Source organism: Micromonas pusilla (genome assembly GCF_000151265.4).
Source record: "Micromonas pusilla CCMP1545 genomic scaffold MICPUCscaffold_7, whole genome shotgun sequence".
Lineage (NCBI taxonomy): Eukaryota > Viridiplantae > Chlorophyta > Mamiellophyceae > Mamiellales > Mamiellaceae > Micromonas > Micromonas pusilla.
Genome location: NW_003315888.1, coordinates 285,172 through 298,513, shown reverse-complemented (window position 1 = coordinate 298,513; position 13,342 = coordinate 285,172). Strand labels below are relative to the sequence as shown.

The following is a 13,342-nucleotide window of genomic DNA, read 5'->3' as shown; positions in this document are numbered from 1 at the left end:
GATGAGACGAGGCGGCCCCGAGGAGCTCCCGGTGCGTCTTCTCGCGCGCCCGCGCCCCTCCGCCCCTCGCGAAGGATCGGATCGACCGAGGGCGCGTTCGCTCGCCCTGGCCGAATGAATGACGATCGCCCGCGCCCCGTCCTGACCTCTCCCGCCCCCCGTCCGCCCACCCCAACGCGCAGCTCCTCAACAAACCTGCCAACGGCAAATACGGCGCGAAAACCCTGGACGACACGACGTCCACGGCGTCCAACGCGGTGAACGCCGGGGACGCGATCCTCACCGCGCTGCACGGCCAGCGAAACAAAGTCCTCTCCGCGCGCGTGAACAACGAGTCGATGCAGTCGGACATGGACGTCAGCGAGCGGCGCATGAGCCGCATGGCGTGCGAGCGGTGCGTGCAGCGATACATATGCCTCATATGCCTCCTCCTCGTGATAGGCGGCGCGTCTTTCTACCTGTACTGGAGGTACGAGTTGCGAGACGACGGCGCGGCGCCGGCGCCGGCGCCGACGGCGGCGACGCTCGGCGCGGGCGCGGCGGCGTGGCTGGGCGGCGAAGTGATCCCGATCGTCGACCCGACGAAATGGGGAGAGGTCCCGAGCCCCCCCGCGCCCGCCGCCGCGACGACGACGACGACGACGGAGGCCGCCACGACCCCCGCGCCGCGCCCGGCGTCGAGCGCGGCGACCGTGGCGAAGTTTCTCGAAGTCAACGCGGGCGTCCAAAACGCGGCGGCGCTGCCGACGTTGACGGTTACGTACGCGAACCACGACGTCGTCCCCGGCGAGCACTTCCAGTCCAGCCGCGACGCGTTCGTGCTGAACCCGCCGCCCGCGGTGTCGTGGAGCGCGATTCGCCCACCGCTCGACCCCACGAAGCACCGCGCGGTGATCATGTTCGACCCGGACGCGCCCGAGCCGGCGCCGGGCGACGGCGCGACGCCGGGCGCGAACGCGCCGTACCTGCACGCCGTCTGGACGACGCACGGCGGAAATGCGGCGACCGCGCCGCTCGCGGTGCCTCGCCTCGCGGTGCCGTACGAGCCCCCGGTGCCGCCCAAGGGGACGCATCGGTACGTGTTCGTGTTGTTCGAGCAGGCGGGAGAGAAGCCGATCGTCGTGAGCGAGGGCGCGGAGACGCAGCGACGCGAGTGGGATCTGAAGGCGTTTTTGGCGAAGAACCCGGGGGCGCGCGCGGCGGCGGTGAATCATCTGACGTGCTCGCCGCCGTCGAAGGACCGGAGGACGGGGGTCGAGGACGACGTGCACGTCGCGGAGGGCCACGAGCCGCTCACCATCGACCCGCTGTACGTCGTGTGATGCCTCATCGATACGACTCGTGAGCTTAAACTCTCGTAACGCTCCTCATCGCCTCATCGCGACTCGAAAAGAAGTTGTTCGCGTTCGAACCACCGCCACGCCACGTCGACTCGCGCACATCTTCTTCGCGCGCGCGATGGCGACACGGCGTGCCGCGACCGCGGCGCTCCGTCGCCTCGCGTTCGGAGGACGCGCTCCCGCGCTCCCGCGCAGGACGCGAACGGACGCCGCGCTCGCCATCCCCGCGCGCGCGCTCGCGTTCGCGTCGTCGTCGTCGTCGTCGTCGTCCGCGACGGAGTTTCTCGACGTCGAAGCGGCGCAAGAGCGCGCGCGCGCGCGCGCCGCCGCGCTCGCGGCGAAAAACGCCAAGGACGACGGCGGCATGTTCGTCTTCGACCGCGCGGTCGTCGCCGCGCACAGGGACCGCGCGGCGTACGCGCGCGCGACGCACCCGTCGAACGATCCCACCGATCCGCTCCTCGAAGAGATCGCGCGACGCACGCTGGACCGCCTCGCGGACGTGAAGCGCGCGTTCCCGAGGGTGCTCGTCCTCGGCGGCGCCTCCGACGCGGTCGTCGGACTTCTCATGCGCGAGCGCGCGGACGTGGAGACCGTCGTCGTGACGGACGTGTCGATGGACATGCTGAAGTTCACGCGCGCGCGCGCCGCCGCGTCGTTCCCGGCGGCGGGCGACGGCGACGGCGACGGCGACGACGACGAGCGGGACGAGCCCGCCGGCGGCTCGCTGCCGTCGCAGACGCTCCTGAACAAAGAGGGCAACCCGGTGCGGCTGCACTACGTCCACGCGGACGAGGAGTGCCTGCCGATCAAGCCCAACAGCGTCGACGTCGTCGTCGCCGCGTGCGGGCTGCACTGGGCCAACGACCTCCCGGGCGCGATGACGCGCGCGCGCGAAACCTTGACGCCGGACGGTCTGTTCCTCGCGTCCGTGTTCGGCGGGGAGACGATGCGCGAGATGCGGATCGCGTGCGCGGTGGGAGAGCTCGAGCGCGAGGGCGGGGTCTCGCAGCGCGTGTCGCCGCTCGCGAGGGTCCGCGACTGCGGCAACCTGCTCACGCGCGCGGGGATGACGCTGCCGGCGGTGGACGTGGACACGCTGACGATGAGGTATCCGAACGTCATGAAACTGATCGACCACGTGCGTTTCATGGGCGAGGGCAACGCGAGCGCGAGCCGGCGACCGGGACCGGTGAGGCGCGGGACCGCGGCGGCGGTCGCGGCGGCGTACGCGACGATGTTTCCCGCGGTGGAGAACGAGAGCGACTTGGAAAAGGCGGGCGTGGAGGCGACGTTTCAGGTGTTGTACATGACCGGGTGGTCGCCGGGGGAGGGGCAACAGGTCGCGTCCGAGCGCGGGAGCGCGGGGGTGTCGCTGTCGCAGTTAGAGCAGGAGCTGGAGAAAGTGCCGGAGCCTCCTTAGCGGGGGGTGGGGACGTAGTCATAGGGAGTTGATCGTATCGCGCCGAGTGTGTCATCAACACTCAGCTCATCAGTACCACAACCTGCATCTGCAGCGCGTCGGTGGCGGTGCCGTAAACCACGACTTCAGGTAGGTCCGCGGCCCGCATTCTCGCGGCGCGCCGCTCCCCACTCCTCCTACCGACTGACGTCGCGCGGGATGGAGTACGACGCCACCGACGCGGCCCACGGGCAGCGACGGAAGGGGATCCGGTACGTCACCTACGGCGTCGGCGCGGACGACGAGGGCCCGACGCGATCGAAGGACGGCGTGTGCTTCGTCGAGTCGAGCCCCGACCAGGTGAACCGCGCGTTGAACCGCGCGGGCCCGCCCGCCGCGAACGATTGGCCGCACCCGTGGGACGAGAACCACTTCCACGGCGGCGAGCGTCTGAAAGCGAACGCGATCCGAGCCGCGGAGGCGGTCGTGGACCTCGGCGCGGACGTGCGCGAGCGCGGCGCGGCCGCGGGCGGGGAGATTCGCGCCCGGCTCGTCGCGAAGATCTCGTCCATCCACAACTCCACCGGGACGCGGCAGCTCGCGCTGTGGGACGAGACGAAGACCGGATACGCGGCGTACAAGCAAGGTTTGCTCGGCATGCTCATCGCCATGCTCGAGGAGATGGACCCCGCGGACGTCGCGCTCCCGGACGTCGCCACGTGCCTCGCGTACGCCGCGTGCGACGACCTCATTCAGCTCCAAGCCGTGAAGCTCGGCGTCGTGCCCACGCTGATAAAATTGTTCACGTCGGAGAATATGCACCACCCGAAGCTGCTCGCGGCCGTCGCGGACGCGATGTCGAGCGTGTTGAACACGTCGGAAGGGTGCGACGAGGCGATCCGAATCGGCGGGATGAACAACGTCGTGGACGTCCTGAGCTCGTGCGTCCCCGCGGTGGAGGCGACGGCGGCGGCGGCGGCGCTGGCGAGGAAAAATAAACGTCACGGCGCGCTCGCGGAGTGCGCGACCGCGGCGGAGGAGCCGCCGGTGCCGGACGTCGACCCGCATCGCGTCGCGTTCGCGGCGGTCGAGGTGGTGAACAGCGCGGCGTGGGACGCGAAGTATAGGCCGTTTTGCGTCGCCGCCGTGCCCGTGTTGGCGCGCGTGTTGCACGCGGGGACCGCGCATCTCGAGACGGAGACGAACGCCGCGCGCTCGAGGGATCGCGAAGTGCGCGCGCGGGCGTGGTCGAGAGAGGTGATGAAATCCTTGAACGCGAAGCGGGGCGTCGAAGAAGCCGAGGGGAAGGTTGGCGAGGAGAACAAGAAGGCGGAGAAAGAACCCAAACGCGCGTGGGAGAAGATGAAACCGGGGCGGAAGAGGGACATCGTGCGAGTAATCCACAAGAAGCTGTCGTCCGCGGATCTCAAGGAGCTCACGATCAACAAGATGCTCGAGCACTTGAGAAATACAATCAGAGAGATCGACGTCACCGGTTTCATGGACGACGAGGAAGACTTCGTGAAGCACGAGGTCGGACAGTGGCTCCTGAATAACTTCACCGGCGGCGACCCGCGAGAGAAGGACGGCCGTGGATCGTGTATACATCCGTGCCGGTTCGACCTCACGGACGACGAAGACGCGGACGTGGAGGACTGCTGCGGGACGCGACATCCGCTCCAGATCGGACACACGATGTCGACGTTTCAAGACCGCCCAGCGAGCGATTTCAACGCGCCGCCGCCGACGGTCGAGCCAAAGCCAGATCTGCGCGTCACGCATCCGGCCGTCGCGCCCGCGAAGTTGCACGAGACGCTCGCGATGACCGCCGAGGCGATCGGCAGGGTGGCGTTCAACTGCCGCGCCGGGTGGCAGGCGTGCTTCGACGCGGGCGTTCACGCGCCGATCGTGAACATCCTGAAGAAGTCCGCGGCGCCCGTCATGCGCGCGGCGCTGAGAAACGACGGCGCCGTGTTTTTAAACGAGAGCGCGTTCGATGCCGAGCGTCTCCAGCACGCGGAGGACGTGGACAAGCTGAGGTGCGTTCTATACACTGGTTCCCATACGACCGCGTTGGCGTGGTGAACGCCGATCCTTAAGGACTTTTCCCGTCGCGTCTCTCCGCCCACCCCTCGCTTTCAATCCCCGCCCTCGACGCCTTTCAACTCCACCTGACGCCTTTGAACTCCACCCCGACGTTCGCTTGTATGGAACGGCCCTGAGACACACCGTGCTCCCCGGCGCGAGGCTGATGAACATGGGCGTCGACGGCGTGGATACCGTCGCGGTCGAGGCTGCGCGCGCGATCGCCGCGATGTGCTCGTGCGAGTTCGACAGCGTCGACGGCCATCACGTCTCTCAACGGGACCTCATGAAGATGCGTCTGCGGTGCATGAAGATGCGTCTGCGGTGCATCGACGCCGGGGTCGTACCGCCGCTCGTCGCGCTGCTTCGGTGCGGGCCGTGGTCTCGCCACGCGGAGGGCGCCGCGGAAGCGCTCTCGTGGATCAGCGAGGAGCAGCACGACTTGCGCGCGGAGAGGGAGACGCCCGGGTGTAAGGCGATGTTTCGCGCGGGCGCGGTGCCGCTTCTGATCGAGCTCATACGCAAGGGGGACCCGCGGTCCAGCGAGTGCGTTACGAACGCCGCGCAGACGTTGTGTAACCTCGTGAGCTGTCACAAGGGCGCGGCGCATCAGTGCGTGGCGTTCAACGCGCTCCCCGTGCTCGTGTCCGTGTTGAATTACAAGCCCCCGAAGCTCCCGCCGATCGCGCCGCTCGACGACGAGGACGCGTTCTTGAGCCGCATCACGGCGTGGACCCCGGATCGCGACGAGGAGTCGAGCCCGGTGTCGGGGCGCGTGGTGCGAGCGGTCTTGAGCGCGAGGACGTGCAAAAAGAACACGAAAAGGATCGTCCCGAATCGGAAATCTAGCTCAAATCAGAAGCCACCGCGTGATGCGAAGTACCAATGGACCACGCCGCCGCATAAGCCGCCGCACGAGGCGAAGTACGACTACTGGGTCATCGCCGCGTCGCATTGCTTGGACGCGATTCGCTCCATCGTGCACTGCGGGTTCGGCTGGGCCGCGTGCATCGAAGCCGGCGCGTTACCCGCGCTGATGCAGTTCCTTTCGAACAAAGACGCGCAGAACGCGGAGCTCGCGACGGAGATCCTAGAAGAGATCGCGGAGACCGCGCAGAGCGCGGTCGCGACGTCGCTGTGGCTCGATCCTCACGCGTTCATCGGGATGCTCGCGCATTTCGACATCATGAAGAATCCGCTGATCGAGGAGAACGAGGCTCCGTTCATACGACGGACGATAGAGGCGATCTTCACGGCGAAGCCCGAGTTCGCGCGCAGCGAACAAGAGGTTGGCGTGTACGAGATCGCCCTCATACAGTCGCGCCCGGAGACGCTCGCGCGTTTGCTTCCGTTTCTCCTCGGCGGGTACGACAACGGCGGGATCGAAGAGGGGAAGTTCAAAAAGCAAGCCGCGCGTCGGATCCGTCACCTCACGATTCGTTTCGAGTTTCTCACGCTCGTTCGCGATCGCGTCATGGAAGTCATGCGCGTCATGGGCGGAAGTACTGGGCATGAGTATGCAAAGTACTGCGACGCGATCGACGAGATCGAAACGACGCTCGAGCGAATCAGCTACGAGGCGATGAGGTTAGCCGAGCACGTCGGCTTGACGGAAAAAAATAAACCTTTCGAGCTGAGCACGATGATCAATTTCTTCGGCGAGGAGAAAAAAAAGTACCATCCCCGACGAGATAGGGTGCATCACCCAGGCCTTCTAGTGAAGCTCGAACACGAGCTCGGGTTCTGCATCTCGCAACAGATCAAGGTCGGGGACTTGCGCTCAAAAGTCGTCAGGACGTTCGAGGAGAGCTTCTCGCTCGTGTCGAGTCTGCGAAACCCGACGAGGTCGATTCGAAGCGCGGACGATAGGATATGGTCCGGCATCGCGCTCGCGAGACTCGCGTCCGAGGACGGCGTCTCAGAGGTCGCGCGATACGCCCCGTGCGTGAGAATGCATCCCATCGGACGCAGGTGGGGGGAAGGGATGGAAAAGACGCACTTGAACGTCCGGTGGCCGACCGCGGCGGCGGCGCTCGGGCTGGACGACGAGGACTGGGAACATCAAGAGACCGTCCTCGAGAACGCCGCGCGGACGATCGGGGGAGGGGATCTCGTTGAGGGCCCGGGGTGGGTGCACGGCGACACCACGACGATGCCCGTGTGCGGTGTCTTGAACGCGTCGTCGAGCGTGCACGTCATGGTTCGACGCGCGTGGGACCACGCCGCGGCGCTCGCGGCGGCTCCGTTCGACCGCAGAAATTTCACCCCAGACTTCGACGAGGTCGACGCGTGCGAACGCGACGCCGCGGCGACGGACCCGACGTATTCGCTTCATGGCGAATACGGAAGGACATTCGTTCACGACGTCGCGATGCCGCCGTCGATCGGACGAGAGGCTGCGAGGGCGACGTGCGCATTGTTTCACCGCCTGTGGAACGATTCGAGCGTCGAGCGGCGGGTGACCCTGGAAGGAAGGATGCGCGAGGCATGGCTCGACGCGACGACGATGCCGCCGCAGTGCACTCCGGAAAATGGGATGGCCACCGTGGACACGAACGTCACGACCGTGACGAATGCGGAGCTGAGATGGACGAAGCTCAGCGGGCGGAAACGCAAGCGCGGGGACACGGATCAATCAAGTTCACGGGAAAGGGAGGAAAGGAATAAAACACGACCCAGACGCAGATTTAAGGTGAAGTGTTGGATGGCCGCGAAGCAGCAGACCGTCGCGGAGATCAAGAAGGACCTGAAAAAGTACGGAAAATCCACGACAGGGAACAAAGAGACGCTTCTCGCGCGATTACACGACGCGATGAAGGAGGACAGCGAGTTCAGGACAACGCTGATGGAGGACAACGCTGACATTCTTTTATCGAAAGAGCTCGACGGGGAGTACATCGAGGAGTTCTTGGATGTGCAAATCCGTAGGGCGATGGCAGACGAGAAGAAGACGGACATGCTGTCGCCGCGGCCGATGTTCACGCGCAAGGACGTGAACGTGAACACCAACGACGGGCGGACGGTGTCTATTCTCGTCGGCGGTAGGCCGTTTTACGTGCACCGGTCGATCATCGAGAAGCACAGTCCGTTCCTGACGGACGTCCTGCGCGACATGGACGCCGCCGCGGAAGCTTCCACGTTCAGCTCCGCCGCGCGAGCGAAACAGCTCGAGCCGATACCGCTCCCGCACGCGGCAGGGTTGCCCGAGGACGCGAAGACGCTGCGGGAGATCTTCGGAATCGCGATGATTTGGCTGTACACCGAACGCCGACCGAACGAGCTCGTGACGGTCGAGGACGGGCTCCGGCACGACGGCTTGGAGCTGAAATACCTGCCGCACTTGATCGCGCTATCGCACGTCTTAGAGGCCGCGTCGTTGCAGAGCTGGTGCTCCGCGAGGCTCGCGGTGTACGTCGCGGCGTCCTGCAAGGGTAGTCTGCACAATCCGAGGGGGCGAGACCTCTCCGACCACTCCGACGAGAGTTACGACCCCGTCGTGTACTTTCCAAAGCATGACGCGTCGCCGAAGGAACCGATTCTTCCGACGCCGATTCTCCCTGCTCCCGGGAGGCGCTGCGCCGCCATGTTTTTTGCAGAACATCACGATGGCGGCAAGCTACTGAACTGCGTCCGCGACCCGGAGGAGGACAAAATAGAAGACAGTTCGTTCGAGATTAATAAGTCGTTGATGTTCGATTACAACGTCAACGGCCACGTCACCGGAGATAAAGCGTACAAGATGACGTACACCGCCCTGGACATCGCGCTCGAGGACGCGTGCGGCGTCCCCTCGCGCGCGCTCCTCGCGGAGAGCCCGCATCTGCGAGCCGCGGTCGCGTTCTGGGCCGCGACGAGGCTCGGCGGCGCCGCCGCGACGCCGGCGGCGGTGGCGCCGTACAGAGCGCTGCTCGAGGGGCCCATGACGACGCTGCTGTGCGGGCTGGACGTCGGCGGGCCGGCGGGGATGGGCGTGCACGAGCGCGTGACGTAGAGGGTGGACGTGAATATCGTAGAGAGCGAGCAGAGCACGACGGGGTGGATCACCGTGCCGCTTCAGTGAGAGCAGTCGCGCGACGCGCGAACGAACGAACGCGAGCGATTTTTTTTAGTTGCAGAACAGAGCGCGATCGCGCGGTCGTTTACTCGTGCGACACGATCCTCGATCGCGCGAACGACCCGTTCTCGTCGTACTCGCACACGGCCCCGGTCGCGTGCTTGAACGCGCTCGCCTCCACCCCGTCTAACCCCACGCGCGCGGTGACCCATGCGATGCGCTCGGGGTCGTCGTCCACGAGGACGACGGCGCCCCCCGGCTCCGGCTTGGCGTCTCTCAAGGTTTCGAACACCGCGGACGCGTCCGCGGACAGCGTGCCGATCATCTCCACGTTGATGCGCTTCAGACCCATCGTCGCGTCGTCGAGCTGATCGCGGATCTCCGCCGCGGTCTTCGACGCGGACGCGCTCTCGGCGTTGTAGAACACGCGCGCGGTTCGAGTCTGGTACCCGTACAGGATCGACGAGAGATCCATGGCGACGCCGATGGCCTGGACCTCGCCCTCCGCGCTCAGCCCTAAACTCTTGGACGGCGCCTCCTTCGCGGCGGGCGGCGCCTTCGCGGCCGGCGTCGCGCCGTCGCCGTCCTCCTCGATCGCGGCCTTGGCCTCGGCCTCGAGCGTGGCGACGTCGGTCTTCAACTTCGCGACCGCGTCCGCGAGGCTCTCCGTCGGCGTTCCCTCCTCCGCGGCGCGGACGACCGCGAGCAGCGACCGGGGCGTAAGCTTCACGTCCGACGTCGGCTCGTCGTCGAACGCGTCGAAGTCGTCCTTGATCTCCTCCGACATCTTCTTCGTTCTCCGCGAGCGACCGTCGTTGTGACGCGCGGACGGATCCTTCGCGACGTTTCTTAAACGCGACGAGCTGTTGATCGACGTTTGGATGTGTTGGAAAGGTGTGGAAGGTTTCCCCGGCGCGCCGCGCGTCCCGTGAAGGAAGGGTATTCGGCAGTTCGCTAACTAACTTCATAAACTACTACAATATGTTCCACAACATCTCCGTCGTCACCCCCTCCGGCATCCGCTGCACCGCCATCCCGAGACGCGGGCAGTAAACGATGTTATTCGGATCGTTTTCTCTCCCGACGTCTTTCCCGCCCTCGGCGTAGTACGCCGCCAACGGATCGGACTCGCCGCCTTCGCCTATGATCTCCACGTCGTCGCTCTCCCGGTGTTTCGTCACGTTGCGCAGGGACTCGGACGCGTCTTCCACTTTGAAATCCACGCCGAACACCGGGTTCACGCTGAAGACTTTAAACAGCGCGTCGACTTCTTTGTAGATCTCGTCCAGCTTCTCCGCCGGGTCCACGCGGAACCCTAACACGTACCCGCCGCTCCGCGACGTCGTGTGAATCACGAGCGCGCGGCCGAATTTACTGTCTCGCACCGTCACGGACTTCATCTGCACGTACGGGATCGACACGTTGAAGTTTTCCGCCATGTTCGCGTGCCACACCACTCGAACGTTGGTCACGAAGAACGTCCCGAGGTTGCCCTGCTCGCTGCTCAGGTTCCACACGCCGGATATCCGGTTGTACGTCTCTTCTTTCGGGAGCAGCTTCAGCTCTTTGTCCGCGATGATCGCGCCTCGCAGTTTCAAATCGCGGTACAGCCTCGACGTGTCGTACGCCCTGTACACGGCCTGCACGGTCGTGAACAGCCGCGGGGAGTTGTCGTCGAGGTTCGTGAAGATGAACTCGAACTTGCTCCCTTGGAACCGCGTCATGACGTACAGCGACTGCGTCTTCCCGCGCAATCGCGACGACGCCGTCTTCATCGAGATGTTTGACACGGAGTTGTATCCGATGCTGAGGTTCGTCCGCCGCGACCGCTTGCTGAACCAAATCACGCGCAGATTCGTCACCACGAGCGTCCCGCGCTCGCCGTTGTTGCCCTTCGTGTCCTCGACGCCCTCGAGGTGGTCGATCTCGAACTCGCCCTTCCTCAGCGCGAGGCCCTTCACGGCCATGTCGAACCTGATCTCGCGGTCTTGCCACACCGATTTCGGGTCATCGGGTTTCTTGGCGTCCGGCATCGCGACGCGCGCGCGCTTCGCCCCGCGCCCCTTCGAAGTGAGGACGAGGCACTGATGATGAGAAAAATACGCGGGCGCGCGGCGGGCCCGCGCCCGGCCGCGGCCGCGCGCGACCCCCGATTTCTAGCCGAAGCCGCGACAGCTGCCCCCGTCAGATTTCATATCGCGACGCACGCGGCCGGCGCGATGGACTTCTTCGAGGGGAAGCGCGTGCGCGAGCTCAGGAACACGTTCGAGGACGCGCTCGATGCGTCGCTCGAGCCGCAGTCGATGCAGGTGCGCGTCTCGCGCGACGCTCGTCGTCCCCGCGCGCGTCGCGAGAAAAAAAACTCGGCGAATCGAGGGGGACGAAATCCGCCCCGACCCGCTGCCCCGCACGGACCCCATCTGACCTCCCGCCCCCCCCACGCGACGCGCGAATCATCACAGGAGTTCTCCGCCGCCTTAAGCGGCGTGGACGCGGAGATGCACGAGCCGCTGTACGACCTGTACTGCCAGCTCCTTCAGGGCATCTCGACGTTCAGCCTGGACGAGTTCGAATCCATCTTGAAAGAGGAAGCGCTCGTGCCGCGGCTGAACGCGGTCGACCAGGCGTGCGAGGCGAGGGGTATCATGGGGTTTGGCGCGAGCGCCGCGAACGGCAGCGTCGCGCCGCTGACGCGGCCGCCGGACGCGGTCATGCGCGCGCTCCGGGCGGATCTGAAGCGCAAGGAGGCGGACAAGTTGCGAGCGAAGATGGTCGAGGCCGAAGCCGCCGCCGCCGCGGCGAAGAAGAACCTGCACGAGAAGAGCGCGGCGGCGAAGAAGATGGCGAACGATCTCAGGACGGGCGCGGCGGAGCTCAGGGGGGTGAACGAGAGCGTCCAGGAGTGGGTGAACCGCGCGCCGACGTTCCCGGCCGGGTCCGGGATGGCGCCGGCGACGGCGGGGGGACCCGCGGCGGCGTGAGCGCGCCGCCGCGTCGCCGGACGCCATGACGACGACGCGGCGACGGCTCGCGCGCGCGCGCGATGTAATAAAGAGACGATATACGAGACGACGCGTCGCGTTAGTCGCGTTCATTAACGTATCGCGGTCGCCGCGCGCGGCGGTCACAGGCGGGAAGACCCCGCGCCCGCGCCCGCGCCCCCCGCGTCGGACTCGAGCCCCACGGCGCGTTCGAACCGAGCGATGACCTCCTCGACCTCCCTGCTCCCCGGCTCGAAGAACGTCTCCACGTCCTCGTGCCCGACCTCTTCCACGGACTCCGGGCTCCACGCGGGCGGGTCGCCCTTGCCCTTGTCCACCAACCGCGCCCTGACGCCCTCGTAGAAGTCGTCCCTCGAGATGCACTCGGCGACGGCGCGAAACTCCATTCGCAAGCACCTCGCGAGGTCCAGCGGCGGCGGCGGTCCGCCGCTGACGTTCATGATGTCCACTGGCGGTCTCACGCGCTTGAGCATCGCGGCGGTCACCCTCAGCGACGCCGGGCACCCCGCGCGCATGAGCTCCAGGAGCTCCTTCGCGACTTTCCGTTCCCTCTCGCGTCTGCCGCCGACCGCGGCGGCGTTCAGCGTGAGGTCCACCTCCTGGACGTCGTCGGAGACGAACCACCGGTCGATGACCGCGAGGTGCGGGTGCAGATCGTTCGGCGTCTCCTTCACCTCCCCCGACGTCTCCTTCTCGAGCTTCCTCAGCTCCTCGTCGACTTTGTTCGCCCAGTCCTTCGCGTTCCGATCGAGCTCGGAAGTCGTCTCGCCGCCGCTGAACGTCCGCTCCAGCGCCGTCGCGAGGCTCTCGACGATCTTACCCACCGCGCTCGACCCTATCGCGTGCGTCGCTAACCCGAGCTTCTTCGCGTCGTAACCGCCGACGCGGCGTCCTGTCAGCGCGAGCGCGTGGCCGACGCGACCGGGGAGATTCGACAGAAAATACGTCGCGCCGACGTCGGGGACTAAGCCGATGACGCACTCCGGCATCGCGAGGACCGTGCGTTCGGTCGCGACGCGGAAGGCGCCGTGGATGGACACGCCGCAGCCGCCGCCCATGACGACGCCGTCCATGATCGCGACGTGCGGCGTTCGCGCGTTGGCCAACTGATGATTCATCTGGTACTCGCGATTGAAGAATTCGAGGGCGAGGGGCGGCGCCTTGTGGCGCTTCGGGTCAACCTCCGGCGGGCGCATGTCGTACACAGCCTTGACGTCCCCGCCCGCGCACAAGCACGGTCGCTCGCCAGCGCCGTTCAAGACGATGCACTTCACGTCCTTGTCCGCGTCCCATTCCGCCCAAAGCTCCGAAAGCCGCGTGACCATCGAATCGCTCAGGACGTTCAGCTTATCGGGGCGGTTCAGCGTGACGACGCGCACGGAGGACACGGCGTCGACGAGTATATCGTCCGCGTCGGAGGACATCTTGGCGAGGGTCGCGGCTTCGGGCGCGACGCGGG

The 13,342-nt window shown here is 66.2% G+C and overlaps 8 protein-coding genes across 8 annotated transcripts; 5 read left to right on the top strand and 3 right to left on the bottom strand.

The window, feature by feature from the left end:
• Nucleotide 1: 1 nt before the first annotated feature.
• On the top strand, nucleotides 2-1,322 carry MICPUCDRAFT_59313 (uncharacterized protein; the record flags this gene model as incomplete). The annotated part of the gene is made up of 2 exons (XM_003059964.1): nucleotides 2-31; nucleotides 183-1,322. The coding sequence occupies 2 exons, from the start codon at nucleotides 2-4 to the stop codon at nucleotides 1,320-1,322; spliced, it is 1,170 nt and encodes a 389-aa protein (XP_003060010.1).
• Nucleotides 1,323-1,704: 382 nt separating this feature from the next.
• Nucleotides 1,705-2,763, top strand: MICPUCDRAFT_44473 (uncharacterized protein; the record flags this gene model as incomplete). Its single annotated transcript, XM_003059963.1, has 2 exons — nucleotides 1,705-2,106; nucleotides 2,137-2,763. 2 exons carry the CDS (start codon nucleotides 1,705-1,707, stop codon nucleotides 2,761-2,763), a joined length of 1,029 nt encoding a protein of 342 aa, XP_003060009.1.
• Nucleotides 2,764-2,961: 198 nt separating this feature from the next.
• Nucleotides 2,962-4,827, top strand: MICPUCDRAFT_59311 (uncharacterized protein; the record flags this gene model as incomplete). The annotated part of the gene is made up of 1 exon (XM_003059962.1): nucleotides 2,962-4,827. The coding sequence occupies one exon, from the start codon at nucleotides 2,962-2,964 to the stop codon at nucleotides 4,825-4,827; it is 1,866 nt and encodes a 621-aa protein (XP_003060008.1).
• A 172-nt stretch (nucleotides 4,828-4,999) lies between these two features.
• On the top strand, nucleotides 5,000-8,967 carry MICPUCDRAFT_59310 (uncharacterized protein; the record flags this gene model as incomplete). Its single annotated transcript, XM_003059961.1, has 1 exon — nucleotides 5,000-8,967. The coding sequence occupies one exon, from the start codon at nucleotides 5,000-5,002 to the stop codon at nucleotides 8,816-8,818; it is 3,819 nt and encodes a 1,272-aa protein (XP_003060007.1). The 3' UTR covers nucleotides 8,819-8,967.
• On the bottom strand, nucleotides 8,967-9,668 carry MICPUCDRAFT_59309 (uncharacterized protein; the record flags this gene model as incomplete). The annotated part of the gene is made up of 1 exon (XM_003059674.1): nucleotides 8,967-9,668. One exon carries the CDS (start codon nucleotides 9,666-9,668, stop codon nucleotides 8,967-8,969), a length of 702 nt encoding a protein of 233 aa, XP_003059720.1.
• A 157-nt stretch (nucleotides 9,669-9,825) lies between these two features.
• Nucleotides 9,826-10,939, bottom strand: MICPUCDRAFT_34174 (uncharacterized protein). Its single transcript, XM_003059673.1, has one exon. It carries the CDS (start codon nucleotides 10,912-10,914, stop codon nucleotides 9,856-9,858), a length of 1,059 nt encoding a protein of 352 aa, XP_003059719.1. The 5' UTR covers nucleotides 10,915-10,939; the 3' UTR covers nucleotides 9,826-9,855.
• Nucleotides 10,940-11,100: 161 nt separating this feature from the next.
• Nucleotides 11,101-11,862, top strand: MICPUCDRAFT_40497 (uncharacterized protein; the record flags this gene model as incomplete). Its single annotated transcript, XM_003059960.1, has 2 exons — nucleotides 11,101-11,190; nucleotides 11,344-11,862. The coding sequence occupies 2 exons, from the start codon at nucleotides 11,101-11,103 to the stop codon at nucleotides 11,860-11,862; spliced, it is 609 nt and encodes a 202-aa protein (XP_003060006.1).
• A 143-nt stretch (nucleotides 11,863-12,005) lies between these two features.
• Nucleotides 12,006-13,316, bottom strand: MICPUCDRAFT_18430 (uncharacterized protein; the record flags this gene model as incomplete). Its single annotated transcript, XM_003059672.1, has 1 exon — nucleotides 12,006-13,316. A coding segment is annotated over one exon (1,311 nt), but the record flags the coding sequence as incomplete, so codon positions are not given.
• Between the last annotated feature and the right edge of the window lie 26 nt (nucleotides 13,317-13,342).